Source organism: Triticum dicoccoides, chromosome 5A, assembly GCF_002162155.2.
Source record: "Triticum dicoccoides isolate Atlit2015 ecotype Zavitan chromosome 5A, WEW_v2.0, whole genome shotgun sequence".
Classification (NCBI taxonomy): Eukaryota; Viridiplantae; Streptophyta; class Magnoliopsida; order Poales; family Poaceae; genus Triticum; species Triticum dicoccoides.
The window spans coordinates 12,625,319-12,645,447 of NC_041388.1; the positions used below are offsets into that span (position 1 = coordinate 12,625,319).

A 20,129-nucleotide genomic window follows, 5' to 3' on the forward strand; every position below is an offset into this window, starting at 1 on the left:
GGTTATAAGTCTCATGTTATATATTTTTCCTTACTAATAATAGACCAACTTAACTGCATTTATGGCCGGATGTTTCACTAGAATAACTGCATCTAGTGGTGGTTTCTACTGCAGTTGACATTATATTACCATTTGCATGCATAATTTGGTTCTTGTGATATTTACATGTTTTTGCTGTTCTGTCACAGGCTGTTAACAATGTGAACTCCATTATTGCACCTGCTTTGGTCGGCAAGGTTAGTTTTGTCTTTGCCCCCCTTTCTCTGTTCATGAGATTTGAGAATGATAATTTATTCATTGCTCTTTTCCCTTCTACAGGACCCTACCGCTCAAACTGAGCTCGACAACTTTATGGTTCAGCAGCTTGATGGAACCAAGAATGAGTGGGGTTGGTGCAAGCAAAAGGTATAGCATATGATGAGTATTACCTTTAGAGAGGGGGTACTATTTTCCATTTGCAGATTCCCTTCTAACAGCTTGATTTCTTTTGTAAATTCAGCTTGGTGCTAATGCAATCCTGGCTGTGTCACTAGCTGTTTGCAAAGCTGGAGCCAGCGTCAAGAAGATTCCACTGTACCAGGTATGCAGCATACTAATCTCCTCTGATCATTCTTCATGTGTTTGCTTTTAGCTATCCTGTCTTCTAACATGAAATATTCTTCTCTGCAGCACATTGCCAACCTTGCTGGCAACAAGCAATTGGTTTTGCCTGTTCCTGCATTCAATGTCATCAATGGTGGATCCCATGCTGGAAACAAGCTTGCCATGCAGGCAATGCTCTGAACTAAGATTTCCGCATCTTTTGTCATGTTTTCGCACACATGTTACTTATGCCTATACTTGCATCTTTGCAGGAGTTCATGATCCTTCCTACTGGAGCTGCCTCATTCAAGGAGGCAATGAAGATGGGTGTTGAGGTGTACCACAACTTGAAGGTAATTCTTTCATCTTTATCTTTCTATCTATTTTTTATTTTGTAAAAAATAAATTAACTAAACTTCCATTTTCTGTAACAGTCTGTTATCAAGAAGAAGTATGGCCAGGATGCCACCAATGTTGGAGATGAAGGTGGTTTTGCTCCTAACATTCAGGTATTTCCCTGTTCTTGGAGACGAAGTTTGACAGCAGCTGATGACTGTTATGTTTTGATTTATAAAACTACTGTGTTACTATAAATTGCATCTGGTGTGTAATTTGACTTCTTTTTTTTTGATATTATAGGAGAACAAGGAGGGCCTTGAGCTCTTGAAGACCGCAATTGAGAAGGCTGGATACACCGGCAAGGTCTGTCTTCTTGAATTAATCTGTTGTGCACTTCTCAATGAAGTTTTAAGTTTGTGACTGAAGGAGATTTGTTGGTTTGGGAAATTCTAGGTTGTCATTGGAATGGATGTTGCTGCTTCAGAGTTCTACAATGACAAGGACAAAACCTATGACCTCAACTTCAAGGAAGAGGTAAGCCCCAATGTTTAATTTCTGCAAATAATTTCTTGTCTTTGCAGGGGCATCTTTTAACATTCCCTTCTCTTGCTGTAGAACAACGATGGTTCCCAGAAGATATCTGGAGATAGCCTGAAGAACGTATACAAGTCATTCGTGAGCGAGTACCCCATTGTGTCGATTGAGGACCCATTTGACCAGGATGACTGGGTGCACTATGCTAAGATGACTGAGGAATGTGGAGTGGAAGTTCAGATTGTTGGTGATGACCTTCTAGTCACCAACCCAACTGTGAGTGATTTGCTCTGTTGAGTAGGTGGTCACTTTCATTTTGTTGCACCACTGCAATTGCTTACATCACTTTGTTGTGCAGAGAGTTGCAAAGGCAATCCAGGAGAAGTCATGCAATGCTCTTCTGCTGAAGGTATTATTCTCTTCAACCAGAAGTTGGTTCTTACTCGTTATTTTCCTGTGATGAGTCTGGTGTGATGTCTTGCACATTCTGATTGTTCATTCTTTCCATGTAATAGGTTAACCAAATTGGATCCGTCACTGAGAGTATCGAGGCCGTGAAGATGTCAAAACACGCTGGCTGGGGTGTCATGACCAGCCACAGGAGGTACTTGATAGGAGATACTTATTACATGACTGTTATCCCTTTGTTTCTCTTGTTACCATCTGTATGCTTATTTTACATCCACTGTCTGCAGTGGTGAGACCGAGGACACATTCATTGCTGATTTGGCTGTTGGTTTGTCCACGGTATTATTCTATAATCTGCATAGAACTTGCAACGCTCGCTACCTTCTCCTTTGGATCGATGGCCGACTGACTGACCAATGTTTCTAAATGTGCAACAGGGTCAGATTAAGACCGGGGCTCCCTGTCGCTCGGAGCGTCTTGCCAAGTACAACCAGGCAAGTAGCTCTCCTGTTTATTCTTGTTCAATCTTCTGGTATTATGTTGGCCAACAGGACCTTACAATCAAACAAAAGAAATTTATTTGACCCCCATGCTTTATTCTATTGTTCAGTGCCTTGTGTTCATTTTGCATTTGATGCGTCTCATTTGTGTCTGATCTTGATAAGCATTCATTATTTTTTGCGAAAACAAACTAAGAGCTATTTTCCCCCAAATGGAACAGCTTCTGAGGATCGAGGAGGAGCTGGGCGATGCCGCTGTGTACGCCGGCCTCAAGTTCCGCGCACCGGTGGAGCCCTACTAAACGGGGATCTGCATGAGTTTTTGTGAAGAAAATGGGTGTGTTTTAACCTCCGGAATGAACTCTGGTTGAAGCTCTTAGGATTGAGCAATAATGAATGCCGCGCATGTTTTATGTGAACGGAACGGATATGTACCCTCAAACTTGCTCCAATTTTGGTCCTTGTGGATATGTACCTGATTCGGCCTGAACCTTTTGGAAGTGTAATACTAGTTTTTGGCGCATCATCTTCGCCTTTCTTGCGTTAGTTTACTCTCTTTGTTTCAGAATGCATGCTTCTGAGAAGTGTTGACCTGTTTTCATCTTTGCTTGGTATTCTCAAAATCTCTTTTACTCTTAAAGAAACCCGCTTCTGTTGTCACTGATGGGGCGTCCCTAGGGGGCTGAATCCACTGTTTTGACCATTTTTCTAAACTTAGCATGATAAGCATGATGTTTTGTAAAATTTTCATGATCCGACCCTTTTCCTACCGCCCTTGGTTTATGGTGGTAGGATATAACTGCCTACCGCGGACCGCGGTCGATGATGGCTGACATGGATCAATAGGTTTAATGCCCCAAAATGGTACTGTTGCAACTCTACTGCCATCGAGTGCTTCATCGGTCCGAAAATACTTATTGGAGAAATAAAAAAAATGGGTGTATCTAAAACCAAAGTGTTCCAAATATATTCATTTCTTCGACAAATATTTTTGAATGGAGGAAGTAATACCCTACGGCGAGTGTCAGACGAGGCGGCATTGTCAACGTGGAAGAGCGCATTCTTCTGGGTTGGGCTGCCGCCACCCTTCATCAACCTCACCGGCAGCAGAAACGACCATTCTTCTGGGTTGGGCTGCCGCCACCCTTCATCAACCTCACCGGCAGCAGAAACGACCATTCTTCTGGGTTGGGCTGCCGCCACCCTTCATCAACCTCACCGGCAGCAGAAACGACCATTCTTCTGGGTTGGGCTGCCGCCACCCTTCATCAACCTCACCGGCAGCAGAAACGACCATTCTTCTGGGTTGGGCTGCCGCCACCCTTCATCAACCTCACCGGCAGCAGAAACGACCATTCTTCTGGGTTGGGCTGCCGCCACCCTTTATCAACCTCACCGGCAGCAGAAATTGAAGGAAATATGCCCTAGAGGCAATAATAAAGTTATTATTTATTTCCTTATTTCATGATAAATGTTTATTATTCATGCTAGAATTGTATTAACCGGAAACATAATACATGTGTGAATACATAGACAAACAAAGTGTCACTAGTATGCCTCTACTTGACTAGCTCGTTAATCAAAGATGGTTATGTTTCCTGACCATGAACAATGAGTTGTTATTTGAGTAACGAGGTCACATCATTAGTTGAATGATCTGATTGACATGACCCATTCCATTAGCTTAGCACCTGATCGTTTAGTATGTTGCTATTGCTTTCTTCATGACTTATACATGTTCCTATGACTATGAGATTATGCAACTCCCGTTTACCGGAGGAACACTTTGGGTACTACCAAACGTCACAACGTAAATGGGTGACTATAAAGGAGTACTACAGGTGTCTCCAATGGTCGATGTTGGGTTGGCGTATTTCGAGATTAGGATTTGTCACTCCGATTGTCGGAGAGGTATCTCTGGGCCCTCTCGGTAATACACATCACATAAGCCTTGCAAGCATTACAACTAATATGTTAGTTGTGAGATGATGTATTACGGAACGAGTAAAGAGACTTGCCTGTAACGAGATTGAACTAGGTATTGGATACCGACGATCGAATCTCGGGCAAGTAACATACCGATGACAAAGGGAACAACGTATGTTGTTATGCGGTCTGACCGATAAAGATCTTCGTAGAATATGTAGGAGCCAATATGGGCATCCAGGTCCCGCTATTGGTTATTGACCAGAGACGTGTCTCGGTCATGTCTACATTGTTCTCGAACCCGTAGGGTCCGCACGCTTAAGGTTACGATGACAGTTAATTATGAGTTTATACATTTTGATGTACCGAAGGTTGTTCGGAGTCCCGGATGTGATCACGGACATGACGAGGAGTCTCGAAATGGTCGAGACGTAAAGATTGATATATTGGAAGCCTATATTTGGATATCGGAAGTGTTCCGGGTGAAATCGGGATTTTACCGGAATACCGGGAGGGTTACCGGAACCCCCCGGGAGCTATTTGGGCCATAGTGGGCCTTAGTGGAAAAGAGAAGGGGCTGCCCTAGATGGGCTGCGCCCCCCCTTCCCCTAGTCCTATTAGGACTAGGAGAGGTGGCCGGCCCCCTCCTCCTCTTTTCCCCTCCGAGGAATCCTAGTTGGACTAGGATTGGAGGGGGAATCCTACTCCCAGAGGGAGTAGGACTCTCCTACGCCTCCCCCCCTTGGCCGGCCAGCCTCCCCTCCTCTCCTCCTTTATATACGGAGGCAGGGGCACCTCTAAACACACAAGTTGACACAAGTTGATCCACGTGATCTATTCCTTAGCCGTGTGCGGTGCCCCCTGCCACCATATTCCTCGATAATACTGTAGCGGAGTTTAGGCGAAGCCCTGCTGCTGTAGTTCATCAAGATCGTCACCACGCCATCGTGCTGACGAAACTCTTCCCCGACACTTTGCTGGATCGGAGTCCGGGGATCGTCATCGAGCTGAACGTGTGCTCGAACTCGGAGGTGTCGTAGTTTCGGTGCTTGATCGGTTGGAACGTGAAGACGTACGACTACTTCCTCTACGTCGTGTCATCGCTTCCGCAGTCGGTCTGCGTTGGGTACGTAGACAACACTCTCCTCTCGTTGCTATGCATCACATGATCCTGTGTGTACGTAGGAATTTTTTTGAAATTACTACAAAACCCTACAGTGGCATCCGAGCCTAGGTTATTTATGTTGATGTTATATGCACGAGTAGAACACAAGTGAGTTGTGGACGATACAAGTCATACTGCCTACCAGCATATCATACTTTGGTTCGGCGGTATTATTGGACGAGACGACCCGGACCAACCTTACGCGTACGCTTACGCGAGACCGGTTCCCTCGACGTGCTTTGCACAGAGATGGCTTGCGGGCGACTGTCTCTCCAACTTTAGTTGAACCAAGTATGGCTACGCCCGGTCCTTGCGAAGGTTAAAAGGGAGTCTATTTGACAAACTATCGTTGTGGTTTTGATGCGTAGGTGAGATTGGTTCTTACTTAAGCCCGTAGCAGCCACGTAAAACATGCAACAACAAAGTAGAGGACGTCTAACTTGTTTTTGCAGGGCATGTTGTGATGTGATATGGTCAAAGCATGATGCTGAATTTTATTGTATGAGATGATCATGTTTTGTAACCAAGTTATCGGCAACTGGCAGGAGCCATATGGTTGTCGCTTTATTGTATGCAATGCAATCGCGATGTAATGCTTTACTTTATTACTAAACGGTAGTGATAGTCGTGGAAGCATAAGATTGGCGAGACGACAACGATGCTACGATGGAGATCAAGGTGTCGCGCCGGTGACAATGGTGATCATGACGGTGCTTCGGAGATGGAGATCACAAGCAAAAGATGATGATGACCATATCATATCACTTATATTGATTGCATGTGATGTTTATCTTTTTATGCATCTTATCTTGCTTTGATTGACGGTAGCATTATAAGATGATCTCTCACTAAATTATCAAGAAGTGTTCTCCCTGAGTATGCACCGTTGCCAAAGTTCGTCGTGCCCAGACACCACGTGATGATCGGGTGTGATAAGCTCTACGTCCATCTACAACGGGTGCAAGCCAGTTTTGCACACGCAGAATACTCAGGTTAAACTTGACGAGCCTAGCATATGCAGATATGGCCTCGGAACACGGAGACCGAAAGGTCGAGCGTGAATCATATAGTAGATATGATCAACAAAACGATGTTCACCATTGAAAACTACTCCATCTCACGTGATGATCGGTCATGGTTTAGTTGATTTGGATCACGTAATCACTTAGAGGATTAGAGGGATGTCTATCTAAGTGGGAGTTCTTAAGTAATATGATTAATTGAACTTAAATTTATCATGAACTTAGTCCTGGTAGTATTTTGCAAATTATGTTGTAGATCAATAGCTCGCGTTGTTGCTTCCCTGTGTTTATTTTGATATGTTCCTAGAGAAAATCATGTTAAAAGATGTTAGTAGCAATGATGCGGATTGGATCCGTGATCTGAGGTTTATCCTCATTGCTGCACAGAAGAGTTATGTCCTTGATGCACCGCTAGGTGACGGACCTATTGCAGGAGCAGATGCAGATGTTATGAACGTTTGGCTAGCTCAATATGATGACTACTTGATAGTTTAGTGCACCATGCTTAATGGCTTAGAATCGGGACTTCAAAGACGTTTTGAACGTCATGGAGCATATGAGATGTTCCAGGAGTTGAAGTTAATATTTCAAGAAAATACCCGAGTTGAGAGATATGTAGTCTCCAACAAGTTCTATAGCTAAAAGATGGAGGAGAATCGCTCAACTAGTGAGCATGTGCCCAGATTGTCTGAGTACAACAATCGCTTGAATCAAGTGGGAGTTAATCTTCCAGATAAGATAGTGATTGACAGAATTCTCTAGTCACCATCACCAAGTTAGTAGAACTTCGTGATGAACTATGATATGCAAGGGATAACGGAAACGATTCCCAAGCTCTTCATAATGCGGAAATTGACGAAGGTAGAAATCGAGAAAAACATCAAGTGTTGATGGTAGACAAGACCACTAGTTTCAAGAAAAGGGCAGAGGGAAGAAGGGAACTTCAAGTAGAACGGCAAGCAAGTTGCTGCTCAAGATGAAGAAGCCCAAGTCTGGTCCTAAGCCTGAGACTAAGTGTTTCTACTACAAAGGGACTGGTCACTGGAAGCTGAGCTACCCCAAGTGATTGGCAGATAAGAAGGATGGCAAAGTGAACATAAGTATATTTTATATACATGTTATTGATGTGTACTTTACTAGTGTTTATAGCAACCCCTCAGTATTTGATACTAGTTCAGTTGCTAAGATTAGTAACTCAAAACGGGAGTTGCAGAATAAACAGAGACTAAGTTAAGGGTGAAGTGACGATGTGTGTTGGAAGTGGTTCCAAGATTGATATGATCATCATCGCACACTCCCTATACTTTCGGGATTAGTGTTGAACCTGAATAAGTGTTATTTGGTGTTTGCGTTGAGCATGAATATGATTTGATCATGTTTATTGTAATACGGTTATTCATTTAAGTAAGAGAATAAATTGTTGTTCTGTTTACATGAAAAAAAAACCTTATATGGTTACACACCCAATGAAAATAGTTCGTTGGATCTCGATCGTAGTGATACACATAATCATAATATTGAAACCAAAAGATGCAAAGTTAATAATGATAGTGCAACTTATTTGTAGCACTACCGTTTAGGTCATATTGGTGTAAAGCGCATGAAGAAACTCCATGCTGATGGGATTTTGGAATCACTTGATTATGAATCACTTGATGCTTGCGAACCATGCCTTTTGGGCAAGATGACTAAAACGCCGTTCTCCGGAACAATGAAGCAAGCAACAGATTTGTTGGAGATCATACATACTGATGTATGTGGTCCGGTGAATATTAAGGCTTGCAGCAGGTATCATTATTTTCTGACCTTCACAGATGATTTGAGCAGATATGGGGATATCTACTTGATGAAACATAAGTTTAAAACATTTGAACAGTTCAAGAATTTCAGAGTGAAGTGGAAAAACATCGTGACAAGAAAATAAAGTTTCTACGATCTGATCGCGGAGACAAATATTTGAGTTACGAGTTTGGTCTTCAATTAAAACAATGTGGAATAGTTTCACAAACTCATGCCACATGGAACACCACAGCATAATGGTGTGTCCAAACGTCATAACCGTACTTTATTGGATATAGTGCAATCTATGATGTCTCTTACCGATCTACCACTATCGTTTTGGGGTTATGCATTAAAGACAGCTACATTCACGTTAAATAGGGCACCATCTAAATCCGTTGAGGCGACACCATGTGAACTATGGTTTGGCAAGAAACCTAAGCTGTCGTTTCTTAAAGTTTGGGGTTGCGATGCTTATATGAAAAAGTTTCATCCTGATAAGCTCAAACTCAAATCGGAGAAGTGCGTCTTCATAGGATATCCAAAGGAAACTATTGGATACACCTTCTATCACAGATCCGAAGGCAAGACTTTTGTTGCTAAATTCGGAAACTTTCTGGAGAAGGGGTTTCTCTTGAAAGAAGTGAGTGGGAGGAAAGTAGAACTTGACGAGGTAACTGTACCTGCTCCCTTATTGGAAAGTAGTACATCATAGAAAACTGTTTCTGTGACACCTACACCAGTTAGTGAGGAAGCTAATGATGATGATCATGAAACTTCAGAACAAGATACTACTGAACCTCGTAGATCAACCAGAGTAAGATCCGCGCCAGAGTGGTACGGTAATCCTGTTCTGGAAGTCATGCTACTAGATCATGATGAACCTACGAACTATGAAGAAGCGATGATGAGCCCAGATTCCGCGAAATGGTTTGAGGCCATGAAATCTGAGATATGATCCATGTATGAGAACAAAGTTTGGACTTTGGTTGACTTGCCCGATGATCAGCAAGCAATTGAGAATAAATGGATCTTCAAGAGGAAGACGGACGCTGATAGTAGTGTTACTATCCACAAAGCTAGAATTGTCGCAAAAGGTTTTCGACAAGTTCAAGGTGTTGACTACGATGAGATTTTCTCACTCGTATCTATGCTTAAGTCTGTCCGAATCATGTTAGCAATTGCCGCATTTTATGAAATCTGGCAAATGGATAAACAAAACTGCATTCCTTAATGGATTTATTAAAGAAGAGTTGTATATAATGCAACCAGAAGGTTTTGTCAATCCTAAAGGTGCTAACAAAATGTGCAAGCTCCAGCGATCCATCTATGGACTGGTGCAAGCCTCTCGGAGTTGGAATATACGCTTTGATGAGTTGATCAAAGCATATGGTTTTATACAGACTTTTTGAGAAGCCTGTATTTACAATAAAGTGAGTGGGAGCACTACAGCCTTTCTGATTAGTATATGTGAGTGACATATTGTTGATCAGAAATGATGTAGAATTTTTCTGCAAAGCATAAAGGAGTGTTTTAAAGGAGTTCTTTAAAAGGAAAAGACCTCAGTAAAAGTTACTTACATATTAAGCATCAAGATCTATTGAGATAGATCAAGACGCTTGATAAGATTTTCAATGAGTACATACCTTGGCAAGATTTTGAAATAGTTCAAAATGGAACAGTCAAAGAAAGAGTTCTTGCCTGTGTTGCAAAGGTATGAAATTGAGTAAGACTCAAATCCCGACCACAGCAGAAAATAGAAAAAATGAAAAGTCATTCCCTATGCCTCAGTCATAGGTTCTATAAAGTATGCTATGCTATTGTATACCTTGCTCAGTATTTGACAAGGGAGTACAATAGTGATCTAGGAGTAGATCACTGGACATTGGTCAAGAATATCCTTAGTGAGGACTAAGGAAATATTTCTCGATTATGGAGGTGATAAAAGAGCCCGTCGTAAAAGTTACCTCGGTGCAAGTTTTCACACCGATCTAGATGACTCTAAATCTCAATCTGGATACATATTGAAAGTGGGAGCAATTAGCTAGAGTAGCACCGTGCAGAGCATTGTAGACATAGAATATTTGCAAAATGCATACGGCTCTGAATGTGACAGACCCGTTGACTAATCTTCTTTCAGGAGCAAAACATGATCACACCTTAGTACTCTTTGGGTGTTAATCACATAGCGATGTGAACTAGATTATTTACTCTAGTAAACCCTTTGGGTGTTGGTCACATGATGATGTGAACTATGGGTGTTAATCATATACAGATATGAATATTAGTGTTAAATCACATGACGATGTGAACTAGATTATTGACTCTAGTGCAAGTGGGAGACTGAAGGAAATATGCCCTAGAGGCAATAATAAAGTTATTATTTATTTCCTTATTTCATGATAAATGTTTATTATTCATGCTAGAATTGTATGAACCGGAAACATAATACATGTGTGAATACATAGACAAACAAAGTGTCACTAGTATGCCTCTACTTGACTAGCTCGTTAATCAAAGATGGTTATGTTTCCTGACCATGAACAATGAGTTGTTATTTGAGTAACGAGGTCACATCATTAGTTGAATGATCTGATTGACATGACCCATTCCATTAGCTTAGCACCTGATCGTTTAGTATGTTGCTATTGCTTTCTTCATGACTTATACATGTTCCTATGACTATGAGATTATGCAACTCCCGTTTACCGGAGGAACACTTTGGGTACTACCAAACGTCACAACGTAAATGGGTGACTATAAAGGAGTACTACAGGTGTCTCCAATGGTCGATGTTGGGTTGGCGTATTTCGAGATTAGGATTTGTCACTCCGATTGTCGGAGAGGTATCTCTGGGCCCTCTCGGTAATACACATCACATAAGCCTTGCAAGCATTACAACTAATATGTTAGTTGTGAGATGATGTATTACGGAACGATTAAAGAGACTTGCCGGTAACGAGATTGAACTAGGTATTGGATACCGACGATCGAATCTCGGGCAAGTAACATACCGATGACAAAGGGAACAACGTATGCTGTTATGCGGTCTGACCGATAAAGATCTTCGTAGAATATGTAGGAGCCAATATGGGCATCCAGGTCCCGCTATTGGTTATTGACCAGAGACGTGTCTCGATCATGTCTACATTGTTCTCGAACCCGTAGGGTCCGCACGCTTAAGGTTACGATGACAGTTAATTATGAGTTTATACATTTTGATGTACCGAAGGTTGTTCGGAGTCCCGGATGTGATCACGGACATGACGAGGAGTCTCGAAATGGTCGAGACGTAAAGATTGATATATTGGAAGCCTATATTTGGATATCGGAAGTGTTCCGGGTGAAATCGGGATTTTACCGGAATACCGGGAGGGTTACCGGAACCCCCCGGGAGCTATTTGGGCCATAGTGGGCCTTAGTGGAAAAGAGAAGGAGCTGCCCTAGATGGGCTGCGCGCCCCCCCTTCCCCTAGTCCTATTAGGACTAGGAGAGGTGGCCGCCCCCCTCCTCCTCTTTTCCCCTCCGAGGAATCCTAGTTGGACTGGGATTGGAGGGGGAATCCTACTCCCAGAGGGAGTAGGACTCTCCTGCGCCTCCCCCCCTTGGCCGGCCAGCCTCCCCTCCTCTCCTCCTTTATATACGGAGGCAGGGGCACCTCTAAACACACAAGTTGACACAAGTTGATCCACGTGATCTATTCCTTAGCCGTGTGCGGTGCCCCCTGCCACCATATTCCTCGATAATACTGTAGCGGAGTTTAGGCGAAGCCCTGCTGCTGTAGTTCATCAAGATCGTCACCACGCCGTCGTGCTGACGAAACTCTTCCCCGACACTTTGCTGGATCGGAGTCCGGGGATCGTCATCGAGCTGAACGTGTGCTCGAACTCGGAGGTGCCGTAGTTTCGGTGCTTGATCGGTTGGATCGTGAAGACGTACGACTACTTCCTCTACGTCGTGTCATCGCTTCCGCAGTCGGTCTGCGTTGGGTACGTAGACAACACTCTCCTCTCGTTGCTATGCATCACATGATCCTGTGTGTACGTAGGAAATTTTTTGAAATTACTACGAAACCCTACAGAAACGACCATTCTTCTGGGTTGGGCTGCCGCCACCCTTCATCAACCTCACCGGCAGCAGAAACGACCATTCTTCTGGGTTGGGCTGCCGCCACCCTTCATCAACCTCACCGGCAGCAGAAACGACCATTCTTCTGGGTTGGGCTGCCGCCACCCTTCATCAACCTCACCGGCAGCAGAAACGACCATTCTTCTGGGTTGGGCTGCCGCCACCCTTCATCAACCTCACCGGCAGCAGAAACGACCATTCTTCTGGGTTGGGCTGCCGCCACCCTTCATCAACCTCACCGGCAGCAGAAACGACCATTCTTCTGGGTTGGGCTGCCGCCACCCTTCATCAACCTCACCGGCAGCAGAAACGACCATTCTTCTGGATTGGGCTGCCGCCACCCTTCATCAACCTCACCGGCAGCAGAAACGACCATTCTTCTGGGTTGGGCTGCCGCACATAGTTTAGCAGGTTTTCTCTTTCTTTATCTCTGCCCGAATTGTATCCCACCCCCACCCCCACCCAAATAAAGCAAAAGATAATAATCCCCCCAAAAAAGAAAATAAATAAATAAAAATAAAGGCCCCGTCTTCTTCTCCCAACTCCCTCATGGCGCCCCCCGCCGCCGGCGAAACCCCACCCCCGGAGGCTGCGGAGAGCAGCGCCAACACCGAGGAGTCGCGGTTTCTCGCGGCCCTCTCCGAGCCAGAGCTCGTCGGTGACGCCCGCTCCTCTTCTTATTCTCTCTCCTATAGCTTCTCTTCCTGACGACAGGTGTTAATGGTGCCACGGCGGTGTTGTGCAGGATCTCCTCATCAGCCTGAAGATGCTGGCCGTGAAGCGGGCGGTGACGGCCGGCCGCCCCCACCTCGCCGACGGGTTCGATCTGCGCACGCTGCGTGCCCTCGGTACTACCTGAACCACTTTCCCAGACACCCATCATATATAGCAACGCTCATCTGTTCCTGCTGTTATCCTCGAATACTCTGGACAAATTCGAGCGACCAAGGGACAAATTTGAATACTGGCCTTTTGAATTTTGATCGGCGCCTTCCATCACATTCACATGTGGCATAACTGCAGCAATCTCTTTGCTGACCAACATGCTATATGCTTGTGCTTTTCCAGGTGTTGTTTTGCTGGAAGATTTGTTCAAAGCACGGTTAGAAGAAACCTCGGCCGACGCATCCGTTCTTGATAGACTCGCGCTGTCGAGGGGCTGTGTCGCGGATGCCGGCGGCGGTAGTAGTAGTGATTCTGAGGTGTTCAGGCGGCGCGGCAAAGATGAGCCAGAGCCGAATAGCGTCAAGAGAAAACAAAAGCAGAGGCGGGATGGGTGAGTCCTTCTGAGTATTTCGTCAGTTTGGCTGATGCAGTGTAGTCTAAATCAGCTCATGCCGATAGTTACTTTGCACCACAAAGTTCCATCCTATGCTGAAACTTGCTGTATATTTTTTTTTCCGAAACCTTACTGCTTTTCTTGAGGTTCTGTCGCTATGCAGTTATGGTGTGTTTGTGTATGATGCAGGCGCCATGGAGAGACCGTGCAAAGCAAGAAGAAAAGAAAACTGAGTGAGAGGCGATAACATCGAGAGCAGATTGCGACAATCTTCCAACTGATAGTGATCTAGTGCAAACACCGCCCAGGGATGTCATTGAGTGACAACACTGAAGCTGCTGCTGCTGCTGCTGCTGTTAGTGGTGTAAAGTTTGCTTTTCTTGATCTGAACTTAAAACTTGTTTTGGGAATGCAACCAAGCGAGAAAGGATGTCCATGTAAATCTTTGCGACTTATTCCTGGGAGCTCGTAGCTCGCCCTACATGTCGTGAACTGATGATCATGCCTGCTGTCACTTTGATGCTGTGCCAATGTTAACAGCTGTGGCAACCAGGCCTAGTCTAACACATCTTCGTTTCAGGACTCTCTTAACTGTGCCATGATTTCTTTTCTAGCAGCTGTAGATTGCTGGGAGCATGAGACACTCCCCTCCAGGAAACTGCTTTCGATTAACGAATTACTCACAACTAGGGTGGATTAGCTGCTGGATTCTAATTTGTTTTGTTGCCTGGGCACCAGTTAGTTCGATCATAGCACAACTAAGAATATGATTCCACCTCCTATTCTTGCCAAATAATATTTAATGTCACAAATTCAGTTGCTAGCAACATGATGATATTTTGAGCATCTAATAGCATTGCTAATAAACCTTACAGCTTTTTTTGGGCAAATGATTACCTCTACTGAGCAATGCCACAGCCTCTCTGGAATGTAGACAATTTGGTTTAGCGTTAGCTGAATCTTTAGTCTCTACAATGCACCAATATCTCTACAATGCACCAATATCAATTTTTGGATTCTGCAACAAATTAACTGGAATAATTTGCAATGTATATGAGTGTTGATGTTGATTAATTATTCACTGCCAGGATAAGATCCTTTGGCATCTTCTGTCGCAGCAGCTGAAGATGATAATTTCTTTGATTTCTTTTCTTTTTTGTGGGGATCTTATGCACGAAAAGGCCATGTGTGTTCTTCCACCTAGACTGCTCTACGGGCTGTGTTAAGGTGCCGGTTGGTTGACAATGGTCAGACATTCATAATCTGAATGTGTCTACAAGGTATTATGATCCTAGTATGTGATGCAGTTTTTCTTCTAGATGTACTAGTTGAACTCCTTTTCATCAGTATTTGATGTTAAACTAGATTCTTGTGCAGATGGTTACCTCTTCTGAACAATGCTTACATCTGCTCTGGAATGCTGAAAAACTAGTTCACCTTTTTGCTGATTCTTTTTTAATTCTTACAATTTTAGTTGAGTTGCATGACTATATTATATCTTATAAGTAGCTATCTGAATACTTCTGTTAAGTAATGATCTAGAGACTCACCAGTGATCATGTGACCATTGGATAATGATGACAAGGTGTTAACAAACTGGTGTTACCAATAGGACATCTCACATTTAATTTGCATTTCTTGATGTTTTATAATAGCACATACCATCTCTCCTAAAATTTTAGAGATGACCAACGAATCACAGGTCTTGATCAGTTTGCCCTTCTATACATACAATTTGATCGACTCAGGAACTATCGAGAGGACAAAAACGACAGATGGACAGATAATCAACACAGATCCAAGTTGTTGTTTGCAGCCTGCAGGATGCAACCTATCATAGGATTTTGAAAGCGCTTACCAGCTAGTCATGAAGTTCAACAATCTCTGAATTGCTGCGGTGTCTGAAGAGCAGGATGAGAACAAGCTCACCATGTCGTTGCACATCTTGTGACACACCACCTACCAACCCAAACCCAAGATAAAATATATTAAGTCAATAATAATAATAATAATAATAATAATAATAATAATAATAAATGGTGACCAAAATACCACTGTGTTATTACAATTGTTGTTTCCATGCAACTACAGTGCACGATGCGCGCAGATTCAAGCACAGCTATCACAAACCCAACCATTTTACATAATACCACCGTGACAACTCACAAAAGTTATCAGCCCTTGGATTTAAGTGAAGATGGTTCACCTTCTATGTGTACATGACACCAGCAGGTCAGAAGACCATAGCTTCCATGTATAAACCAAATGTGCATCAAAGACGATACAATAAACACCATCTTGTTTATAGCAAGGCAATACAGAAGCATGCCTCTAGCACATCATCTTGTTTAAGGAACACCTTCCGGCAAGAAACAGACAGCTAGTCTAATTTTCTCACACTTGGCATTTTCACAGTAACACAATCATGTACAACGCCAAGCTGCTTCAGGCTGACCAATTTGACTGATACTGCTTCATAAGCAAAGGAAACTACTCCCTCTGTTCGGAAATACTTGTCATCAAAATGAATAAAAGGGGATGTATCTAGATGTGTTTTAGTTCTATATATATCCTTTTTTGTCCATTTTGATGTCAAGTACATCCTTTTTTTATCCATTTTGATGACAAGTATTTTCGGACGGAGGGAGTACTACCAAAACAAGAACCAGACATGGCAAGCAAACCATTGGGGTTGCTCTTATTGACAATAAATAATCACAGCAGGAAATAAGCCCAGGCGATTGGACAACATTGCACCAGAATCAAGTGGATTCTGGAAACTTACATTGCTACGAAAGCACAATCGCATGGCAGAGATCAGTATCACATTCACAGCTGAAATGGATCACTACTTTTGATACGTCAGTTTACCAAAAGAAAAGAAGCACAAATTCGGCTGTTACAACCAAAGAACCAACAGAGCTTTGGCAATCATTCTGCAATTCCCATCTAGCCAGCAGTAATACCGCTTATACTTCCAGATAGCCAGAGTCGACAAGCACCAAGTAAACAGAACCATCTACAGTCGCTACTAGATGTACAATCTAAGAGGAGGTGAACTTGGTGACGGCCTTGGTGCCCTCGGAGACGGCGTGCTTGGCGAGCTCGCCGGGGAGAACGAGGCGGACGGAGGTCTGGATCTCCCGTGACGTGATGGTGGGCTTCTTGTTGTAGCGGGCGAGCTTGGCGGCCTCGCCGGCGAGCTTCTCGAAGATGTCGTTGATGAAGGAGTTCATGATGGACATGGCCTTTGAGGAGATGCCGATGTCGGGGTGCACCTGCTTCAGCACCTTGAAGATGTAGATCTTGTACGTCTCCACGCTCTTCTTGCCCTTCTTCCTGGACTTCTTGTCGCCGCCGCCCTCCTTGCCGGAGGCCTTGCCCTTGCCCGCCGCCGGCAGCCGCTTCTCGGCCTTGGGCTTCTTCCCGGCCGGCGCCTTCTCGGCCTTCTCCGTCGTCGCCTCCTCCTCCGCGGGCTTCTTCGCCGCCGGCTTCTTCTCCGCCGCCTTGGGGGCCATCGCTGCGTCTGGAGCGGGGAGAGGGGAAGCCGCCGGTGCTGCTGCTGGTTGGTTTATGCTGTTTGGATGGACGGTCGTGATCTCTGCGGGGCGGATCGTGCTTTTCTCCAAAGTTTTTTCTTTACGAACAGTATGCTTTATTTAATCAAAAAAATGTTGACACAGCGATGTTTAGCACATAAAGTTGAAGTAAACTTGGTAAATAAATCTATGCAGCGTAAATAAATATCCAGTAGTAATAATAGTTTGATGTTTTAGTAGAATGACAACTAAGTAAAAGCGGATGGAAATGCACCAAATGAGTCAAATGACAATGTAGCAATACTGGCAAAAGGAAATTCAAACATGTGCTGGCTGTGTGAGTGAAGGATTTCACATGCCCCGAGTGAAATGTTTTGACAAATTACTAACTTACAATCATACCAAGCAAATTATGTCTTTTGGGCTTTTCTACAAAAGCACATGTCCAGATGGTTACACGTATAAATAAAGCTATAAGTGATACTCCCTCCATTCGGTAAGTAACTAGAACTAAAACCATGTCACTTATTTTCCGAACGGTGGTAATATTAAACAGATCATACTTTTCATGACGTCCAAGCGTACCGCCAGAAGATATTATGGAAATGACACAATAAAAAATGTTCCAAAGTAATTTGTGATTAAGTAGCTTACCCCGTGGCATTTTTAAGACTGTGATTAGTCATAAGAGATAACAATGGCCAACACCCCGATATAATTACTATGGAATCGTCAGCCAGCAAACATATGTGTACATTGGAGACAAGACAGTATATTTGTAGGCCTCTAGATGATGGAGGCTAAAGAGAAGACATTGGTTTATGACTTTATTTATCGATTCCGAGATCAAGTTAACCTAAGACAAATATGGGTCGTGCTTGAACAGAAAATAGAAGATGTTGAGTGAACGTGCTTGCCGAGGGCAAATTGAAGGTTTGACTATGACAAAACAGAAGTTGACATCTTGATGAAATTGCTCAATCAGAGATGCATGTTGTACAAATTTGGGACTGTGATATTTGGCACACGTGTGCCATATAAGCAAAACTGCCACATCTCTATTTCTTTCATTTTAAAGTACCACACGATCCCTTGTCCTTTGACCTCGTCTCCTCCTAAACGACCCCGCAGGTTCACCCGAGAAACCTGCTTCTCCCGCGCATCATGGGCAGCCATCCCCGAGAAAACTGTCACTTCTTCACGTCTACCACATGATTTCTCCTCAGGACAAAGTTACCATGGTATTTGTATGCAAGTTATCAGGCCTGTGTTGCATAACTTACCGTGCTATTTACATAGAACATACCAGGTACTATGCTTCAACAACTATACCCCTTCAAAGTTACCACTGTATTTTGTACATAAGTTATAAGGTCTTCGATGTGTAAAATACCGCGGTACTTACACATAAGTTAGCAGGGTATATGTACATTAACCTCCCCCGGTCAAAGTTACCATGGGGGATTGTACATGAGTTACCGGGTCTACAGTTCATATATTATCATGGTACTTGCACCTAAAAACTGTGTGTGTTTCGGTAGCTTTTTCCATAGGTCAAAAATTATCACGATGTTTTTGCGTAACTTATCACGCCTATAGCATGTGTGCCCCTCATGAGACTAAACATTATGTGACTTCCTCGTGGCACGCCATGTGTTGCGTTCATCCAAGAGGCTCACGCGCGAGGCGAGTGTATGTTTTTAACAACTTTTTTTCCTTTGGTAAAAAAGTTACCGTCATGTTTATATTGCAAGTTATCGGTTATGCGATGCTTATATTATCATGTTATTTACACAAAAAATATTGGGGATGTTTTGAACAACTTTTTTCTGGGACAAAAAGTTATCATGGTGATTCTAGGTAACTTATCAGGCCCGTAGTGCTTAAAATATCATGCTATTTACACAAAATTTATGAGGAGTATGTTTCAGCAACAAATTCCCCTCACAGGTCAAAAATTTATCATGGTGTTTAGTTATCGCAGTGCATATGTTTTCATGCTATTTACACATAAAAATGCCAGAGGAGGGAGGTATACTACCGTGCTATTTACACAGAAGATACCGGAGTATCTTTAAAAAAATACCCTACGGTCAAAGTTATCATGGTGTTTCTACCTCAGTTATCAGATGTGCGCTGCGTATATTACCATCTCTTTACACATAAATTATCGGGTATCTTTTCACATTTGTCTTTCTAATGGTTAAAGTTACCATGATGTTTGTATCTAAATTATCAGGTCTATGGCGTGAATGTTATCGTGCTATTTACAGAAATTACCGGGGGGCGGGTTCAAAAAATTTATTCCCAATGATCAAAATTACCATGATGCTTGAAACAAAAAGTTTTTCGGTGCTAACATATTAAAGGCAAAAACATGTCAAAAATAGTATTTCCCTTAACTTGTTCAACAATGAGTGTCATAGGTGAGGTGGTTAGTTTCCTTTGTTGATTACTTGCAGACCAGAGATTAAATCCTAGTACAAGCATTATTTTTTCCTAAAATCGGAAAGGCGCGTGGAGCCATAATTGACAATTAAAATTAGGAAGGCACGAGCGGATGCGTGTGGCAGTTTCGTAATCTGCCACACGGTTGCCATATACATATTTCGATAAATTTAAATGATTGCAAGTTTCTAAAGGAGAACAATGGTAAATGACAAACGCAATAAACATAATAGATATCTCATATATGTATTTTTTTGAGGGAATCTCATATATGTTTTGTTGAAGTAGCAGGCGCGGATTTAAAATATTAATTCTTATATAGCACTGAGATATCTAATGGCCCTAGTTTTGCTGACACTAATTGTTGTATTTAGATTTTCCAGAATCACTTGGTCAGAGATCATGGAAGCATTGATCTTGAATAATTAAAGAGAAATCCCACCTGACTCAGTAAAGCAAGATACTCGGTATCTATCCTTG

General features: G+C 43.1%; 3 protein-coding genes across 3 annotated transcripts in view; 2 read left to right on the plus strand and 1 right to left on the minus strand.

The window, feature by feature from the left end:
* The window catches only part of LOC119298801 (enolase-like), a 4,589-nt gene extending 1,675 nt beyond the window's left edge, over positions 1-2,914 (plus strand). Inside the window, exons 4-17 of the mRNA XM_037576100.1 lie at positions 189-236; positions 319-405; positions 500-580; positions 670-771; positions 855-935; positions 1,017-1,091; positions 1,222-1,284; positions 1,375-1,455; positions 1,537-1,731; positions 1,814-1,864; positions 1,971-2,059; positions 2,151-2,202; positions 2,301-2,357; positions 2,585-2,914. Of these exons, the coding sequence (XP_037431997.1) occupies positions 189-236; positions 319-405; positions 500-580; positions 670-771; positions 855-935; positions 1,017-1,091; positions 1,222-1,284; positions 1,375-1,455; positions 1,537-1,731; positions 1,814-1,864; positions 1,971-2,059; positions 2,151-2,202; positions 2,301-2,357; positions 2,585-2,665 (1,143 nt within the window). The 3' untranslated portion in view covers positions 2,666-2,914. The remainder of the gene's footprint in view (positions 1-188; positions 237-318; positions 406-499; positions 581-669; positions 772-854; positions 936-1,016; positions 1,092-1,221; positions 1,285-1,374; positions 1,456-1,536; positions 1,732-1,813; positions 1,865-1,970; positions 2,060-2,150; positions 2,203-2,300; positions 2,358-2,584) is intronic.
* Positions 2,915-12,860: 9,946 nt separating this feature from the next.
* On the plus strand, positions 12,861-14,247 carry LOC119296818. Its single transcript, XM_037574876.1, has 4 exons — positions 12,861-13,037; positions 13,129-13,231; positions 13,452-13,659; positions 13,852-14,247. The coding sequence occupies exons 1-4, from the start codon at positions 12,933-12,935 to the stop codon at positions 13,907-13,909; spliced, it is 474 nt and encodes a 157-aa protein (XP_037430773.1). The 5' UTR covers positions 12,861-12,932; the 3' UTR covers positions 13,910-14,247.
* A 2,156-nt stretch (positions 14,248-16,403) lies between these two features.
* LOC119298803 (histone H2B.1-like) lies at positions 16,404-17,229 on the minus strand. Its single transcript, XM_037576102.1, has one exon. It carries the CDS (start codon positions 17,178-17,180, stop codon positions 16,707-16,709), a length of 474 nt encoding a protein of 157 aa, XP_037431999.1. The 5' UTR covers positions 17,181-17,229; the 3' UTR covers positions 16,404-16,706.
* Between the last annotated feature and the right edge of the window lie 2,900 nt (positions 17,230-20,129).